Source organism: Hemicordylus capensis, chromosome 2 (assembly GCF_027244095.1).
Source record: "Hemicordylus capensis ecotype Gifberg chromosome 2, rHemCap1.1.pri, whole genome shotgun sequence".
Classification (NCBI taxonomy): Eukaryota; Metazoa; Chordata; class Lepidosauria; order Squamata; family Cordylidae; genus Hemicordylus; species Hemicordylus capensis.
The window spans coordinates 211491347-211509981 of record NC_069658.1 but is presented as its reverse complement, the minus strand read 5'-3'; the positions used below and the strand labels follow the sequence as shown (position 1 = coordinate 211509981).

The 18635-nt window shown below is 49.5% G+C and overlaps 1 protein-coding gene across 4 annotated transcripts in view; it reads right to left on the bottom strand.

Moving 5' to 3' along the window:
- The window catches only part of MKNK2 (MAPK interacting serine/threonine kinase 2), a 41668-nt gene continuing 23033 nt past the window's right edge, over nucleotides 1-18635 (bottom strand). For all 4 annotated transcript variants that reach the window (XM_053296052.1, XM_053296051.1, XM_053296054.1 and 1 more), the window contains 4 exons: nucleotides 13926-14120; nucleotides 12549-12713; nucleotides 10291-10334; nucleotides 1-7604 (listed from right to left, as the gene is read on the bottom strand). In XM_053296052.1, coding sequence (XP_053152027.1) covers nucleotides 7352-7604; nucleotides 10291-10334; nucleotides 12549-12713; nucleotides 13926-14120 — 657 coding nt within the window. In that variant the 3' untranslated portion in view covers nucleotides 1-7351. The remainder of the gene's footprint in view (nucleotides 7605-10290; nucleotides 10335-12548; nucleotides 12714-13925; nucleotides 14121-18635) is intronic.

Below are 18635 nucleotides of genomic sequence, written 5' to 3'. Positions count from 1 at the left end.
TTTGTGTTTCAATGCATTTATTAAATTCTTACAAAACTGAATACAAAAACTTCTGGCATCATCAACAAGGTGTTACAAAGGAAAAAAGTTCCATCAAGCTGTATCAGTTCACCTGGTACATATAATAAAGTGCTTGTTTGTTTTTTTTATTTTAAGTTTTTTTGTTTTGTTTTTTTGTTTTTTTCATTTTTTGACCAGTCCCTTACTGGGGGTCTCTCACATGTACAATCCCCAGCAGTGCGTTGAGGTGACTTCATGTCAGAACACAAACCTTTGGCAGTCTTTTACGGTAACCAGAGGAGAAAAGGAGCTTCTCTTGGACTGATTTTTCTCATAAAAGAAAAAAAGTTTCACAGTAAAAAGTTACTAACCAGTTCTAAATAGGAATTAATAGCAGGGGAAGAGTCAATCAAAAGCGCCCTCTCTGTATCATCCCATCCCCGTCGTGCAGCTAATAAAACACAAAAAAGTATTTTTAAAAAGTGTTAAAGGACATCGAGACATGGGGGAGGAAAACGAGAGGCTTAAAATAAGAACTTGAACAAGGCAGGGTTAAAAATCTGTGCACACTTTGCAAAAAAAATAAAATAAAAATGAGGATGGGAAGAAAGCATAAGGATGTGGAAGCAATTTCGAGAGAGAAACTGGCTAGCTGATTTAGAGAACATCAAGAGTAGTTGGGAGCTCCTAGCCAACAACAGCCCATTTCTCTATGGGGACTAGTAGCTTCAGACTCACTTAAAAAAAACAACTCTTCTGGCTTCTGTGCCAGGAGAGCTGTGGGGCACCTCTTAGGGACACTGTGTCCTTAGGGACACTGAACTCCCATCCCAGGACTCCATGGGGGTTAACACAAGTTTCAAAACCCTTTGTAGTGTGGACACTCCTGGGCAGGAAGACGGTAATACAGATATGCATGTTTTGCCTCGGGGTTGAGAGACAAGAAATCTAAGCACCATTTGGGTCTCTCATACACAAGTGCACGCAGGGAGAGGGCAAAAAAGAAGGGAAATCTAGGGGTACATACTTGACACACACTGTCGGGTTTTGCCTGCGTCTGGGGAATGAGATTTTTTAAAAAACACCCTAACCATAGACACACCCAAAGTCCCAAAAGGTAACATATTGGAGGGGAGGGCCAAGGCAGTCTCCCCACCCACCCCCGACACACACCCAACTGAACAGGACGGGTTAGCTGTGCCTCAAAAGTCTTGTTGCTTTCAACGACATTCAAATCAAAGCTTTTAAAACAAAAGTGATAGATATTTGTCTCCTACAAGACAAATAAGAATCTGGTTTTATTGACTTTATTTTCACTTTTCTGTCGTTGATTTTTACATTTTTTTCTTCCCAGTGCAAACCGCCCCGAGGGCATCTGTCAGTTGGGTGGTATACAAATTTAATAAATAGATAGATCTTGTGCATGGGCTTCCCACCTGGCAGCACGGATCTGTAGGACCAAGAGCCCTACATGCCACTGCAACTGGGGAGGTGGGAAGCGACAGACACACTCCACCTGAGTTGCTGAGGTACCCTTAGACCTCCTACCCTGAGCCAAGAGGGATCTCAACCCAATCGCATCAGGCAAGAGTTAAGGGCAGCGTGTCCCATCACAACGGCCACTGTGCCAAACAGGACAAAAGTGAATCACTTTGTGCGGCATTTGGACCACGCTATCGCAGAGCCATAAACCACTCTGAGAATAAGCGAGGATCTCGGCTCCATTTCTAACTGGGGCTGTCTTGAATTTGCTTTCCCCGCCTTCCTTTATGCAAAAAAGTATGCCGGTTTGACAGAGAACCCAGCCACTTCCTTGGGCCGCGCACCCAGATACCATTCGGCACGCATTCAAGTGGGTTTGCGTGCGCACACAGAGGGGGCATGCACAACCTTGTGCCGAGAAGATGCATGCTAAGTAAGATCGGCTGCGCATAAGAAAGACGCATCAGGGGAAGCGGCGAGAGACTTAAGTGGTCCAGATGACTGCATTCTGCAATCATGGGCAATGATGCTAGCCCCATGCAGTGCTCCCGGAACGGGGTTCTTTTCTAGTCTTGAGCACAAAAGTCAAAGTCTAAAGTAGAAAAGAACCTCTGAGCGAACTTTCACTCCGCGTATAAACCTGAGAATTATCTGAAACTGGGAATTCCTTGTTGAGAGCATTTAAAAAACAAAACAAAACACAAAAACGAGTTGTACATGTGCCCTACTGTCCAAAGACTAAGTCTACTGACCAAAGACTAACCTGTAGCCATAGGGGGTCTTTCCAGCACCCCCATTTGGGCCTTTTAGCAACAGTCAAGGGAAAGAAGTGGTCCTCCCCGCATAGTAGCACAAACACAGAAAAATCCCACGCAGACATCTGCTCCTAGTCAGGGACTAACTGAGCACTCCTGGGCCCCATAGTTGTGGGGTGTGCGCATTCCAAGAGTCCTCAATTTGCAGCATCACACCATTCTTTGAGCGGGACCCGCAATAGTTTGACAGATTCTCAATATTGTGGTGTAGATGGTTTAAAGGTTCCCGATACGTTCCGGATTGCTTTGGACAGGTTGCTCAAAACTCAACCTATTTTTTTTTTATAATAGAGGGAGATTCAAGAGCTTAAAGCTGTCTTCTTTTGGGTGATTAGAGGGGCCACTCCCGGGTGTCAAAAGGAGACACAACATGGGTGAAACGCGCTACTCTCAACAAGTTAAGCAGCTGTAGCCTGCAGCTTTAGGATAGCTTTCCCAACAGAAAGGCATCACTTTAGATTGTTCAAGTATTCAATATCCGATGAGGAATTATCTACAACCAGTAACAAAACGCGTTCTCTACGGTTAACATACATTCAGTTTTTCTCTCTCCTTTTAAGAGAGGCCTTCCCGACATTTCAGCCCATTTGAGTTTATGAAATGCAGTCACTATGCTAGCAGTGCTAACGTCCTGCATCCCACACCCTCGTCTCTTCCCTCAGAGGAAGTAGGGCGTCTGCCAGAAAAAGCTCCCACGGTCATAAAAAGGATTTACGGACAAAACCAATGAGTGAGGGGTGTGTTTGTGTGTGTGTGTGTGTGTGTGTGTGTGTGTGTAAATCCAGGTATTTCACTTGTCACCAAGTGGGGGAATAATATTACAAAGCAAAGGCGAGCTATTTTACAACCCTTAAAAGTTGCACACACCCAGTAGTTATGATATGCCCCCAAAAGGCTATTTACTATCACCTACGTCCCTGGAAAACAAGCATGGGTTGCATAGTATTAAAGTCTTCAAGAGAAAAAACTCTCATTCAGAGAAAAACCACCACCCTTCCACACACACTGCAAGAAACCACCACCAGCTGTGCACATCCTGGCAGACATGAAGAGGAGGAAAAGTGTTTGTGGTGGAGAAAACGTTCCGTTTCCAACTGCAGGAGCCCTCTGCCATGGTTTTTCCTCCACTGGCCAACTTAGTTTGAAACCACAGGCCTATCTCCAAAAGACTTTGGAATAGTCATGTGGTGGTGGTGGGGGTACCCAGGGAAAGCGTTATGGATGTCTCATCCCATCACGAGATCCAAAAGTTCCCAGGGGTAGGGACAGCTTTTTAAAGAGGGCCCATACCCCTCAGCCCCCTACCCTGACCCCAAGACCCGAAGTGCCCTCCTCCTCCTGCTCACAAGACAAAGCTGCTAATCCTCCAACAGAGCCACCCGCTGCTCAGTTATGGTCCAGCCAGCATCTGCATAAGGCAGAGGCGGCCCTGGTAAGACCTCCGGAATAGGAGACAGGCTTCCCTTTTCCGTCAAGAGTCTCTGCTGTTGCCGGAGATGGAAGCCACATCCTTGCAAAGTTTTCCACCCGACACTCGTAGACTGGGTGTCCCAGCTCCTGACCTCCACCCGTGACTTCCACTTGCTCCCTTGTAGGCCCGGCTTCCCAGCCCCTGACCTCAGCTTATGCTTAACCCCACCCAGACCTGACCCATGAGATATACTCGGCGATGCAGGCCCCCAATGATCTCCCTTGGCAAGTCCCCACCGTAAGGCTGGCTCCGTTTCTCGCCCGCAAGACACAAAAAGGATGGCCCTCCAGCTCAACCCAAGCAACTCTAAATCCAAAAGCAACTCACTCCGAGTCCCTTGGGTTTGGGGACCCTCCCCGAATTCCAAACTCTCCTTTCCAGGGTCAAGGAGGCGGCCCACTTCTTCCCCAAACTTGCCCCTCTGCCCACACCAGCAGTCCCATCACCTTCCCTGAGCGAGTCTAGCTAAGTTCAAGGGGACTTGGTCCTCCACAGAGGCAGAATGTGGCCTCCTAGCCTGTCGGGTTCTCTGCTCAAGACGACTCTTCCTGAAGTGCCCAAGACACTTTCCAGTGAGCGTAAGGGGCTAAGCAGCCAGCCCCCCGGAAATCCACCCCAAAGAGCCAGAGGCACCTGCCCCACAGATCGGCTATTGCCAGGGATCACCGGCACCTCATCTTTGCACCTCCCCAAACGGCCAACTGTACGAGAACGGTGTTGGTGCGGTATTCACATGGCACCAAGAAAGCTGTGCCCACAGGACGGAGCGATGCCCGTGCCACGGACGCCCTCCGCAGAACTGCGCAGAAACAGGCTCCCTGAAAAGCGACACGATCCTTTGCAGGCCTTGCCAGGAGCAGAGAAGCCACCGCAAGGACAGCCAAAGGACAGTGTCCTTGTGCCTCGAAGGGCACCGCTCTGGACCTCATCTCTGAGCAAGGGTGCAGTTCATCTCAAGAGAGCTGAATGACTCTCTCACAACGCTGACGGACGGAACCCGCTCCCCTCCCACAAAAACGCGTCCCTGAGCACAACCATTGGCTCAACTGCAAAGAGAGCAAGCCAGTGTGTAACCACACGGGTCTCCGCCAGCGTTCCCTGTAACGGGGATTCCCCGTTGTTGACTACAGCTCCCATCATCCCTGTGTGCAGTGACCTTTGGCTGGGGATTATGGAAATTGAAGTCAACACTGGTCTCCACAAAAGCCTCCGTCAGATGCTCCTCCCTACTCCCTGGTCTCTGTCCCTCCAACTTTGCTTAAAATGTTATGGTTGACCAGCTTTTAGCTCCTTCCTAGGGACCTCTTGGGACTCATCCATCTCTGCAGGGGACGGAGTACTGTTGGAAACCTCCAGCAAACATGCACACCCCCAGAACATCTCCATCTTGGCAGAACTGCCTTTCCCCAACATTCCTAGTTCAATGCTGACCATGCCGAGATGCACTACTCTGCCAGAAGGCCAGACAAACTTAGCTGGGATGATATGTTGGCTGGGGAGGAACCAAAGGAAGAAAGCAGAGGCATCTCGAACAGTCTACCCTCTAACAGAGATTCCCAGATGTTGAGGACTACAACTCCCAGAATCCCCAAGCAAAGGCTATTGCAGCTGGGGAATCTGGGAGTTGTAGTCCACAACATCTGGGAATCCATTAGAGGGAACACTGGCCTTCAACCATTCTCTTCTGGCACGTCACCTATACAGGGACCAAAATCCACTTTCTTAAGCAGGAGCAGAGTAGATCTGTTCTCCCATAAAGCCCTTTCAGGAATAGTCTGATGTACATCCCTAGCATATGTCATTTTTAAAAAGTCAACTCTATTTGGATTCTTAAAAATAATAATCACAAGTTGCTATGAAATGGAAGCACCTTCTGCCTTTGCTTCTAATGGAGCAATTAAAATATTGTTATTTCAAGGTGCCCGCCACAGAACCCCCCCCCCCCCGCCCCACTAAAAAGCTGTAGTTAGCCAGTGGGGTGTGTGTGAAAGTGACACACACACACACACACACACACACACACACACCAAATTCCATAAGACATAAGAGGCACTGACATGATCAAATCATCGAAAAATTTGCCACAAAGTCAGAATAGGGAGGGGCGTTAAGTTGTCCTTAACACCCACCCACTGGGTGTGCTAATCCGCAGACTCGAGACACAGAAGAATCCGCATGATTATATAAATTTTCATTTTTTTAAAAAAATTCATACAGGGAGAAGTCACCACCAGGTGAACAAATTCATTTCTTTTGTGGTTCTTATTGGAAGAAATCAGAGAAATTAGCAAGTCAGAGGTTCACACAGTCTCTGAGGTTTTTGCAGATAGCTTATTCTGAGAACAATCAAGGCCTTACCTAATCTTGACCAGAATTTCCTACTCCACTCCCTCTCCTCCTCACTAAGTAAGGGAAACTAGGCAGCAGCAGAATCATTTCTCCAAAGCCGGGTGTCCCTCAGAAAAGGGGGACAGAACACTTTTTAGCAGCTATAAGAATCTGTGGGCAAGGAAATGGAAGCCTCCTTGTGTGTCCCTGTTCACCTCCCCATAGCCTCTGGAACCTCCTCCCCCAGTACTTTTCATTCCAAGCTTGTATCAGCGCTTCGCTGGGGAGGTAGGGGAGAATGCAGAGCACCAACCCCCTGTTCTAGATATCCGACCCTCCAAGTGGGTTGCTTTAAGCATGATGAGAAGTGGGCCTCAGACCCATGCATGAATTGTACCTTTTTTGGTAAAACTGAATAGGTACAGTTTTTAGGGAAGACCCCAGACAGAGACAATGGGAGTTAATGAGACCAGTGAAACCCAAACCCCACATTGCTACCTCAGCACCTTTTGGGACAGGCAACAGGCAAAGCCATTTCACTCCCACCCCTTCAAACTGCGCACGGCCATGATTCCACTTTCATAATCTATTCTTTTTAAAAGAAAAAAAGGGGAAAGAACTCAATAGCAAAACCACAATTAAAAAAATAATAATAATAAAAATAAGACGACCGCGAACAATACACCGAAACATGAAAATGCTACCTTTCAACTTGAGACTAAGGGAGCGCCTGCCTCTTTTCACAGTATGAAGATAAGCCGCTAAGGACATTTTGAGCAAAGAGAAAACCAGTAGCCACCACACTTTCCTCCAATGATGATGAGGGAAAGTGGGGTTGCGGGGAGGGAAGTGGGGGGGGGGGGAGAGACCCACAACCTGGTTATGTTTGGAGGAGACAGAAGATAAACCAGGTTTGTGGTGGGTTTTTTTTTTAAAGCAAATTATATATTACAAATGTGTCAAAAGCAAACTCTTCCAGGGAGTAGGAGAAGCAACACTTTTTCATTTCATTTCTTTTTTTAAAGGGGAAAGAAGCAGCCAGTGTTGACAAGATCAGGAAATATATCTATCTATATCTATCTATCTCCTTGGAAACCAGCCAATGTCAAGAGTTCTGATCTTGCTTGCTAGCTTTTCAGCATTACTCGGGGGGGGGAGACTGTTGTGTGTGTCTGTCTTGTCCGAGAATAAAAATAAAAAAATATGGAAGAATGGTGAAGTACACCCGGCGGAGGGGATGGGGTGGGGGGAGAGATCACACCAAGTCCCCCACCAACACCAAGGGGGTCACCAGATGTTGGTGGGCCTCCGCTTTCATCATGCTGGTCCTCTGGCGGCGCTTGGCCAGTTTGGACTCCGACGGGGGAGAGAGCTGCATAGAACACGAGGTAGCTTTGATGATGATGGGGAGGCTCGTCTCGGCCGCCTCCTCTTCGCGCTCCATCAGCTGCCGGTTGACGGCGATGGCTTCGGCAGCGAACGACGTGAGCTCTTTGGCACTGCTGTTCCTGCAGAGGCAGAAAAGGGGAAGCAAGTGGGCACATGTTGCCGGAGATGCCCAGAGCGCCACACGCATGTGGCGCTGAAAGCGCGAAGATCCCACGCAAGCCTTTCTCCGTTGCCCCCCCCCCCAGGCTTTGGAACACACTCCCTGCTGAAATCAGAGCCTCCCCATCTCTGACAACTTTTTAAAGGGCAGTCAAGACCCATTTGTCCACCCAGGCTTTTAATTAGATATTGTTTTAATTGTGTTTTTAATCGTTTTTACTTTTTAAATTTTAATGCTTTGAGATGTGTCAATCTTTTTACTGGTTGTTTTTATTGTCTTGTAAACCGCCCAGAGAACTTGCGTTTTGGGCAGTATAAAAACATGCCAAATAAATAAATAAATGGAAAACTGGAATTCTTGGGAGAGGCTGATTAGCATGCCGGAGTCCCAGATTTAAGCATCTGGCATTTTTAAAGTTTATTATTTATTTACAATATTTCTATGCATCTCTGGGTGGTTTACAATGAAAATCATTTAAAACATCATATCAATTAACAATTGAAATCATTTAAAACTTTAAAGAACAAACATTTAAAACCCAGAATTTTTTTTTTTTTAACTATACATCTAATTAAAAGCCTGGGTGAATAAATGTTTCTTCGGTGCCTTTATAAAAATTGCCAGAGATGGGGAGGCTCTTATTTCAACAGGGAGCACATTCCAAAGTCCAGGGGCTGCAACGGAGAAGGCCCGTTCCTGAGTAACTGCCAGACGAGTTGATGGCAACTCTGCAGATGATCTTAACAGGTTGTGGGGCTCATGGTGAAGAAGACGTTCTAAATACCCAGGGCCTAAGCTGTTTAGGGCTTTATAGGTAATAACCAGCACCTTGTATTTTGCCCAGAAACGTTTTGGCAGCCAGTGGAGTTCTTTCAACACAGGAGTAATATGGTCTCTCCTAGATGATCCGGATTCTGGACCAACTGCCGCATTCTGGACCAACTGCAGTTTCCAGACTACGTACAAAGGCAGCCCCACATAGAGCGCATTGCAGTAGTCAAGTCTGGTGGTGACCAGCAGATGTACTACTGTTCTGAGGTCATTCATCTCAAGAAACAGACGCAGCTGGCATATCAGCCGAAGCCGATAAAAAGCACCTCTGGCCACCGCCTCAACCTGGCACACCAGGGAGAGGTTTGGATCCAGAAGCACCCCCAGACTGCGTACCTGCTCCTTCCAGGGGAGTGTGACCCCATCCAGAACCGCCAGATCAAAATAGTCTCCTGAGTTCTGACCCTGCACAATAAGTACCTCCGTTTTATCTGGATTCAGTCTCAATTTATCTCTCATCCAGCCCATTACTGCCTCCAGGCAGGCATTTAGGGAGGTTATGCCTTCGCCCGATGAGGCTGACATGGAGAAATAGATTTGGGTGTCATCAGCATACTGATAACACCCTGCACCAAATCCTCTGATGAGCTCTCCCGGAGGTTTCATGTAGATGTTAGGTTTCCAAGTAGATTTGGGGAAAACCCTGCCTGAAACCCCAGAGAGCTGCTGCCAGCCAGTGTAGACCGTACTGAGCCAGGCAGACTGACTCAGAGGGCAGCTGTATACATCCTACAGGAGATGGGGCCAGAGTCCTTGCTTTGCACCCAGAAGGCCCTGGGTTCAGTTCCTGGCAGCATCAGCAGGCAGGGCTGGGGAAGGACTCCTCTAAGATTCTGGGAGCGGCTGCCAGTCTGAGTAGACAGTCCTGGGCAGTGTACCCTCTAACAAGGATTCCGGGATGTTGTTGACAACAACTCTCAGAGTCCCCAAGCAAGAGCCATTGCACCAGGGGATTCTGGGAGTTGTAGTCAACATCCCGGAATCCCTGTTGGAGGGAACACTGGTTCTATGATAGCTGGAGTCTGCATACAACCGCTTCATAATAATTCATATGCACTTTAGTTCATGTGTTGATGCAAGTAGCATCAACAATGTACAAGGGCCATCCCTCTCATTTCACAAAGCTGCTTTTAAAAAATCTTCTGAACATTAACTGTTTTTCCTGAAGGACATAGGAAGCTGCCATATACTGAGTCAGACCCTTGGTCCATCTAGCTCAGGACTGTCTACACAGACTGGCAGCGGCTTCTCCAAGGTTGCAGGGAGGAGTCTCCCTCAGCCGTATCTGGAGAGAGGGAGGGAACCTGGAACCTTCTGCATGCAAGCAGGCACGGGCTCTTACCAGAGCAGCCCCATCCCCTGAGGGGAAGATCTTCCAGTGCTCACACATGTAGTCTCCCATTCAAATGCAAACCAGGGCAGACCCTGCTTAGCAAAGGGGACAATTCATGCTTGCTCGCTCAAGACTAGCTCTCCTCCAAAGGTCCACCAAGTCCAACATCCTGCCTCCCCACAGGGCCTCTTAGAACTTTAGAGATGCAAGGGACCCCAGGAGATCTTCTAGTCTACCCCCAGTCTCAGTGCAGGGAACTGCTACAGCTTCCCTGACAGATGTCTGTCCAGCCTCCAGAAGCAGGGCATGAAGGCAAGAGCTCTCCTCTATTGCTCGTCCCTGGCAACTGGCATTCTAGGGTAGACTGCTTCAGAGTTTGGAGACTTTATTTAGTGTCTAGGACTAGTTTTCCCTGTAATTTCTTGCAGAGGCACAGAATCAGGACGGAGCGGGGTGGTGGCTGAAAAGAGGCTTCACTCACCTTTGTAGGATGATTGGAGTGGGGAGGGTATTGTCCGGCGCACACTGAAACAGGCAACCAAAGAGAAAGTCTTATGTTAAGGCCAGATGCTCTGCCATACTTCCTCTAAGCCTTTGCACGATCTCCATCTCCCACTGCAGCTTTATTTGCAACGAAAATAACCACATATTCTTCCCCTCTTTACACCCATCTCTCACTCCCATTTCTTCTGCTCCCCTTAGTTCTTCAGACTGTAAGCGCCTCAGGGCAGAGACCTGCCCTCTCATTCTTTGAGAAGCACCATGTACATGGGTGACTCAACAGCACTTCAGGGTCCTAATTAAACCGCAGGGAGCCCTGTTCACAGGAGCAATGCACACCAAAATCAGCACCCCAATTCTAAGCACCCGGAAATGCAACTACAAAATGGTGCCCCAGACCTAGAGATGTGGAGGCTGGAAGGGGAAAATCACGGGGGGGGGGGGGAAGCCTGCTTTTCTCCAGTAGGGATGTGCACAAATTGATTTTTTAAAATTTGATTTGTGCCCAAATCGAATCACCCCTGATTTGTTCTGTGTCCAAATCTACCCCCTCAATCACCCCAGATTCAATTTGTATTCGATTCGGATCAATTCAGACCACTTAACAGGGTCCTAGGGGCACTAAATATGGGTGGTGGGTAGGTCCCCATGTGTGCCACCTACCAACCAAATGTCAAGGTGGTAGGGCACTTGGTTGATTTTTAATGAATTTCTTTAGTTTTTACTGATTTTGTATATTTCCGCCATACGAAATAATGGGGATTCAAAGTTGTCCTATCCTAACCCTAACATGGATCCCCAGCTTCATTAAAAAAAAAAAAAAAGCTAAGCTCTAGCGCTTGTAGAAGTGGAGTTATGGAGCAAAATGTGCAGATTATTTTTCAAGTGTTTGGATTCTTTGGTGTATAATAACTTTTCCTCATAATAAATCCCTATGAGGATTCATTGCATACCTTCATTTCTTCTGTTCATTTTGACTATCACTGGACAGTGCCATCTGTCAATTGCCATGTGCCAACTACACCCCACTCCCTGTCTGCAAGGTAGTGGGGTACTCATTTTATTTTTTAGTAATATTGAAGTGTTTAGATTCTTTGGTGTCTAATAACTTTTCCTCATAATAAACTCCTATGAGACTTCATTGCACACCTTCATTTCTTCTGTTCATTTTGACCCCACTGCTCTGCAGGTAGAGGTGGGGAATTAGTGACATCCCATGTGTCAACTACCCCACAACCCATTGGGTACTCGGTTTATATTTTAGGATTTTTTGAGATGTTTAGACTTTTTGGTGTGGAATGAATCCTCATAGGGATTCATTATGAGGAAAGGTTATTAGACACCAAAGAGCCTAAACACTTGAAAAAATTCCTAGAACATAAACTGAGCAACACCCCACTGACTTGTGGGTGGGAGGGGGGTGTAGTTTGCACCTGGCAGCTGACAGTTCGCACTGTCCAAAGGACAGTAAAAATGAACAGAAGAAATGAAGGTATGCAATTAATCCTCATAGGGATTCATTGAGGGAAAGTTATTATACACCAAAGAACCCAAACACTTGAAAAATAGTTTAAATATACTTTTTATTCAAGTTTCAAAACACAAAAGGACAAACACAACTTATACAAACATTCACGAAGACATATGATGAAGACTTCCATCTCAATCACTGGAACAAGTGTTATTGACAATAACCATTTCTTGCCTGTAGATTAAACATTCTCTCCCCAATAATCATATAAACTTAAGAATATTTTTGACACATTTGTTAATAGCCCTCAAAGGCCTGAGAAAAATCCATTTTATGGTGTATTTTTAAATAGACAAGAAGAGGGTCCCATTCTTTTTTAAAATCTTCAAACTTATTTCTTAGTAGTGATGTTAATTTCGCCATTTCTGCCAATTCTAGTATTAGTGACCACACATTTTGCTCCATAACATCCACTTCTACAAGGGCTAGAGATTAGCTTTGTTTTTTACATGAAAGCTGGGAATCTGGGGAAGTTAATAGGAGGGATCCAAATCCCGAATCAAATCAGGTGCGATTCGATTTGGACCCGAATCTAGCCAATGGACCTCAGGGGTGATTTGTTCTGTCTCCAAATCACCCGAATCAGCTAGATTCGGGTACAAATTGATTTGCACCCGAATCGATTTGCACAGCCCTATTTGTACATACCCGGACCCCAGCCGCCCATTTCTTCCCCACCACGAAAGAGGCTTCAACTCGATACGCACCCCTTGTACCCACGGGTGCTTGAGGACTTCGGCGGCACTCAGCCGCTTCTTGGCGTCTCTCACAAGGAGCTTTGAAATGAGGTCTTTGGCTCCAAAGGAAATGTGAGCCCAGTCTTTGTCGGGGAATTCGTATTTTCCTTCCTGGATGCTTTCAAACAGCATATTCTGGGGGAAAGGAGAGAGGCCAAACTTAAGGTTCAAAGCACAGACCAGTCCAAATCCGACCCATGCTCCCTCCTCCCTGAACACCACGTCTAGAACGACCCCACTGTAGTGTGGCCCACCGATTTGCGGTATGGAAATAAGTGGGACCCCCAGCAAACCTCCAGCTCTGAACAGGAATGCTTCCGTTCAGGACTCCTGACAGCCGGCAACAGTCGTCCCAGGAAGCTGCCATATACTGAGTCAGACCACTGGTCCATCTCGCTCAGTATTGTCTACACAGGCTGGCAGCGGCTTCTCCGAGGCTGCAGGCAGGAATCTCTCCCAGTCCTACCTAGAGATGCCAGGGAGGGAGCCTGGGATTTTCTTCCTGCAAGCATGCAGATACTCTTCCCAGAGCGGCTCCACCCGCCCAGGGGAATATCTCAGAAGTGCTCACGTATATAAAGGCTGTTCTTCTCACAAGCAGCCTAACCCAGGTTACAGCCGCCCAGCCTCTGTTAGGCTGCTCATGTGGAGGGCTGGGTTAGCTCCCAATCTCGGAGCTCCCTCCCAGCCTAACCCAACTCTGCAGCCCGGCCTTTAGCCAGGATCAAGGGCGCGGGTGCCTAGAGCGATGAGCGATTGTGCGATCGAGCGATGAGTCCTAGCCTCTAGCAAGGCGCGAGCATGGAGCAAGGTGGCCGCAGGCTTGCGCGCCAATGAGGACACGAACATGCACTGGGCGCAGCTGCTTTGGTTGTGCGCATGACCTCAGTCTCCCCTCCAAATGCAAACCAGGGCAGACCCTGCTTAGCGAAAGGGGGCAACTTGTGTTTGCTACCACAAGACCAGCAGTCCTCCCTGTTTAGGCCTCGCAGGGTGGGGAAGGTTTCAGAAAGAAAGGACACCTTTTCCCTTCCGAAAGGTAAAGTTGTGCCGTCGAGTCAGTGTCGACTCCTGGCGCCCACGGAGCCCTGTGGTTGCCTTGCGTAGAATACAGGAGGGGTTGACCATGGCCTCCTCCCGCGCAGCATGAGACAATGCCTTTCCTTTCAGCATCTTCCGAGATCAGGAGTTTCCCCATAGTCTGAGCAACTTACCAGCGGGGATTCGAACCGGCCACCTCTGGCTTGCTAGTCAAGCCATTTCCCCCCGCGGCGCCATCAGCCCTCCCGAAACCTTCCCCTGCCGCAGAAGGATTGGGGCTGCCCGATCCTGGCGGGGCCGGCTCACCTGGCAGGCGGGGCACGCTTCGCCGCGGTCCCAGCCGCAGTCGGTCCCACAATGCCCCACGAAGGGGGGGTAGCCGCTCAGCATGATGTACAGGATGACCCCGAGGCTCCAGAGATCACAGCGCTTGTCGTAAATGGTCGCCTCTTCGTTAAAGGCCTCCACCACCTCTGGGGCCATGTATTCTGCCGAACCGCACTGGAAGCGGGGAAGGAAAAACGGAGAAAACGTAAGCAAGGCAGACTTTTAAAGGTCCAGTACAGGCCACAGGATGCCGCACTTGCCCTTAAGGAACAGGCGCACCGGTGCACATGCACACGTGCGCCCACACCCACCCACCTCTTAGATCAGGGGTTCTTAACCTTGGGCCCCCAGATGTCGTTGGACGACAACTCCCATCACTCTCAGCCACAAAGGCCATGTCTGGGGGTAATGGGAGAGGCCATGTCTGGGGGTAATGGGAGTTGTAGTCCAACACCATCTGGGGGCCCAAGGTTAAGAAACCCCGTCTTGGACGGCTAGGTTCTTCCCTAGGGTTTCTTAACCTTGGGCCCCCAGATGTCGTTGGACTACAACTCCCATCACCCTCAGCCACAAAGGCCATGTCGGGGGGGTGATGGGAGATGTAGTCCAACACCATCTGGGGGCCCAAGGTTAAGAAACCCCGTCTTGGACGGCTAGGTTCTTCCCTGCAAGACAGACCAAGCAATAAGGCAAACAAGGCGGCATCTGCTTCTATGCAGACTTCGCTCGGCTCGTGGGGTCTCGCATTTCACCCTTTCAGAAACCTCACAAAGCAGCGAGGAGTGTGTCTTCCCCCATCATACAAAACTCCGGGGTCACCCAGTGAAAGTGACCGGCAATCTATTCAGGAGGAGGAGGCGGCAGCAGCAAGAGAGAGACTGTTCCTTGGTTCATTTCTACGTCTCAGCTTATGGAACTCTGTGCTACAAGATGCAGCAAGGACATTGATGCACACCCCACAAATTCACAGAGGGTAAGTTATCAATGGCTACTGCAACAAAACAGAACCTCCATGCTCAGGGGCAGTATGACTCACACACACACCCTAATGGACAGACAAGGGAGAACTGCTGCTTCTCAGAGGCCTCTGGCTGACCACTGTCAGGAAAAATACTGGACTCTATGGACTTTTATGCTGCTCCGGCAGGGAAAAGGCACACAAAGACTGTGTCACACACACACACACACACACACACACACACACGAGCCCAGAGCGATGTACTACATACTTCGGTTTCTCCTCACAACAACCCTGTGAAGTAGGTTAGGTTGAGAATATGCTGCTTTACAAGGAATGAAGAGACAGATCTCTGCCCCGAGGGGCTCACAATCTAAAGATGGGCTCAATCGGGAGAACAGAGGGTTCTATGTGCTTAAGTTATGGCTAAAAATGGAGCCTCCACGTCCAGAAGCTTTCTACTCCTGTCTGCAGAACACTCTCCCTTTGGAAGAAGTCGCCTGAGTTTTATTCCGGTTGCAAAAGCAACAGCCCGCCCCCCCTCACTGGCATTTCATCTTCTAGCACCAAAGTCCCCGGGCGACATTCTTCTCCTGAAGCACTTGGGACGAGGGAGGGGCCCAGGCCAGGAGCTATAAAGGGAGCCAGCATTTCCTGGGAAAGGGGTTGCACATTCAGGGCTGAACAGAGTTGGCCCAGATCTTTGATATGGGGCGGAGGGGGTGGGGGGAAGAGGGGGGTAATGGGATTAAACCCTGGCATGCAAACCGGAAGTACACTTTGTATATCAACTCTTTTGTAGAAATGAAAACCAAGCTTGTCTGTTCAGATAGACTGCTCCTGCTCACAAGCCTCTGCCCACACACACAAAAAGTGGTAGCAAGAAGTGGTCACACCCCACCATGTGTCCCTCTAACAGGGATTCCCAGATGCTGACGACTACAATTCCCAGAATCCCCAAGCAGAAGCCACTGCAGCTGGGGATTCTGGGAGTTGTAGTCATGAACATCTGGGAATCCCTGTTAGAGGGAACACTGCACACACACACACACCTGGAATCTCCAGATGCAGGAGCAGTCTACCTCCGAATGCCCAATACACAGGGAACAAAACAGAAAAAGGTCTTTGCCTCCTCTATGTTGGCTGGCCAACGTTGGAAACAGAACCATCGAGCGGACAGGCTTTCGGCCTAATTCAGGGGCGGACAACCTTGACTCTCCAGATGTTCAACTACAACTACCATCATCCCCAGCCACTGGGGATGATGGGAGTTGTAGTCCAACAGCTGGAGAGTCAAGGTGGCCTAACCCAAACAACTCCAGGGTTAGGTCAATCAACGGCCATGTTAGCTAGAAAGGGAACCTCCCTGTTCAAGAGCAGTCTACCCTAGGGTAGCAGGTGCAGAAGACTATGAGCACCCAGGAGGGCTGTTGCCCTTGTGCTATCAGGCTAGCCCTGCTGGAGTCAGAACGCTGTATCCAATGGCCCTTTGGTCCCATCCAGCAAGCTCTCCTTACGCGGGAGACAGGAGAGAAGAAAACAGATGAAAGTCCGTTTGGCATCTGGGAGAAGCGTTTGGGGGAAGTGTAAGAATCCGAGCCAGAACCTCAGGGGTATACTCATGAGTCAAATGGGCCGTAACCCAAAATTTGGCTTTAAAAAAAACCAAATCTGGCAACAGAGCTCCACAGTCCTGCTGGCCAAACGCTCCTCCTCTGGGCTTAACCGGGGGATTTTCAGATCATGTGTCTGTGCATGAAAGACTGTACACCACTTCCACCCCTGGTAAGAGCACCTGCAACATTTGCATAGAAATGGGAAGCGAGGCGAGAGAACAGAGCCCCGACCCGAGGAAGGTGCTCGCGACCCAAGCCGAGCCGAGCCCCGCCACTGCCCAAAACAGGAAGTAGCTCAGCTCCCTTCCTTTAGAAGGGGAACACATAACCAAGGGGAAGAAGTGCGTTTGCATGTGAGTGAGAGATTAGTGAACGTGGTGCTTTGAAGAGAGTTCCCTGCCCTCAAGGAGCTTACAATCTAAAATACTGATTTTGGAGGTGAAAAGGGAAATGCAGAGGGAGAAGAGCAAGACAAGAGGAAACGTTGTGCGCCAAAGCAGTCTCCCGAGGGCTCAGGAGCAGAGCCAAAAACCAAAAACTTTTTAAAGGCAACTTTCATGCCAGAGCAGCCCGGAGAGATCAGGTCAAAATCCTATCTGGCCCAACAGCCCGTTTCCAAACAGAGGCCAGCCATGCACTTCTGGGAAGCCCACAAGCAGGTCAGGAAGGAAGCCATCCTCCCCCTCGCCATTAGTAATCAGAGGTAGACTGCAGCGGAACATGGGGGTTCCATTTATCCTTCACGAAGGCCGAGAGAAAGAGAGAGGTGGCCCTCGGGAATCGCCTGGAACGCCTTTCTAGGGCGACCTCCATCATGAGGGTTTACCAGTTTTATTTATATTAACTGCTCCACGGCCGTTTTGGCTTCTCTTCCACCCAGACGCCCTGGGTCCTTCAGAGTCCCGGACTGGGTCTGGGAAGGGAAGAGCCCTCTCCACCTCTTTCAGAGGACTGGCTCCCTTTTGCTGCCGGCTTGACACGCCCCAGGCACGGAGCCCAGGTCTGGCAACAAAGGCCCCAAGGGGAAGGGAGATTGCATCAGGATGACCGAAGCAGCCAGTGGAGTCTGGAACTCTCCGCCCCTTGCAAGAGGCACCGAGTTCACCCTTGGCCAACTCTGCCCGCCCCACGAGACCGGATCAAACCTGCTCGGTGCAGAGCCCTCAGCGCTTTGCTCCAAGCTTGCGTCAGCTGCCCAAGAGGAGGGGGAAATAAAAGAGTCCAGCTGACCGGGCCGGGGGGGGGGGTTCAAAGGCAGGGCAGGACACAGAGAACCAGCCTGACAAGCAGCCGGCGGGGGGGGGGGGGGAGGGGACCTGCTGGAAGCTGGGGTGCTTTCCCAGCTTTCTGCCCCACAGAAAGCTCATTCACACATTACGCTCAACACTCGTATGCGTGTACACAGGGACCGATCTGTACACGGATGCAGTCATTCACAGGTCATGTTGCACGCAGGCACAGAAGCACACCTCCTGTCTGAACCATGCATTTGCGGGAACCTGTGTCCAGGCTCACTTTTAAGATGAACCCAGGTCGCGGGGAAGCAACTTGCCTAGGGAGCAAGAGGTGGCCGGTTCAAATCCCCACTGGTATGCTGCCCAGACTAGGGGAAACCCCTCTATCGGGCAGCAGCGATACAGGAAGGTGCTGGAAGGCATCATCATCTCATACTGAGTGGGAGGAGGCCATGGGAAACCCCTCCTGTATTCTACCAGAGACCACCACAGGGCTCTGTGGTCGCTCCGAGTCGACACCGACTCGACGGCACAACTTTACCTTTACAGTCATTCACACCAACACGTGTACGAGTGTACAGACATCTGGACACGTGTAAAGCATAATGTCCGAACTGGGCTTAAGCCATCGGCAGAAGTGGGGGTTGCTGTGTCCTCCCCGCAAATTCTCCAGGGGCCCCCCAGTGCCGAAAAGAGCAGGCACGCAAACTGTTCTCAAATCAAGGCGCCGAAGCCAACGGTAGAACGGGTTCCGCGGAGATTTTCCAGCCAGACAGAAGTGAAAACCTACGGGGTGGGTTGAACCCCAGCCGAGCCCCTGAGGAGCTGGATCACCCGAGACGAGGCGGCGGCTCACGGACACTCCGGCCATCACCCTCAG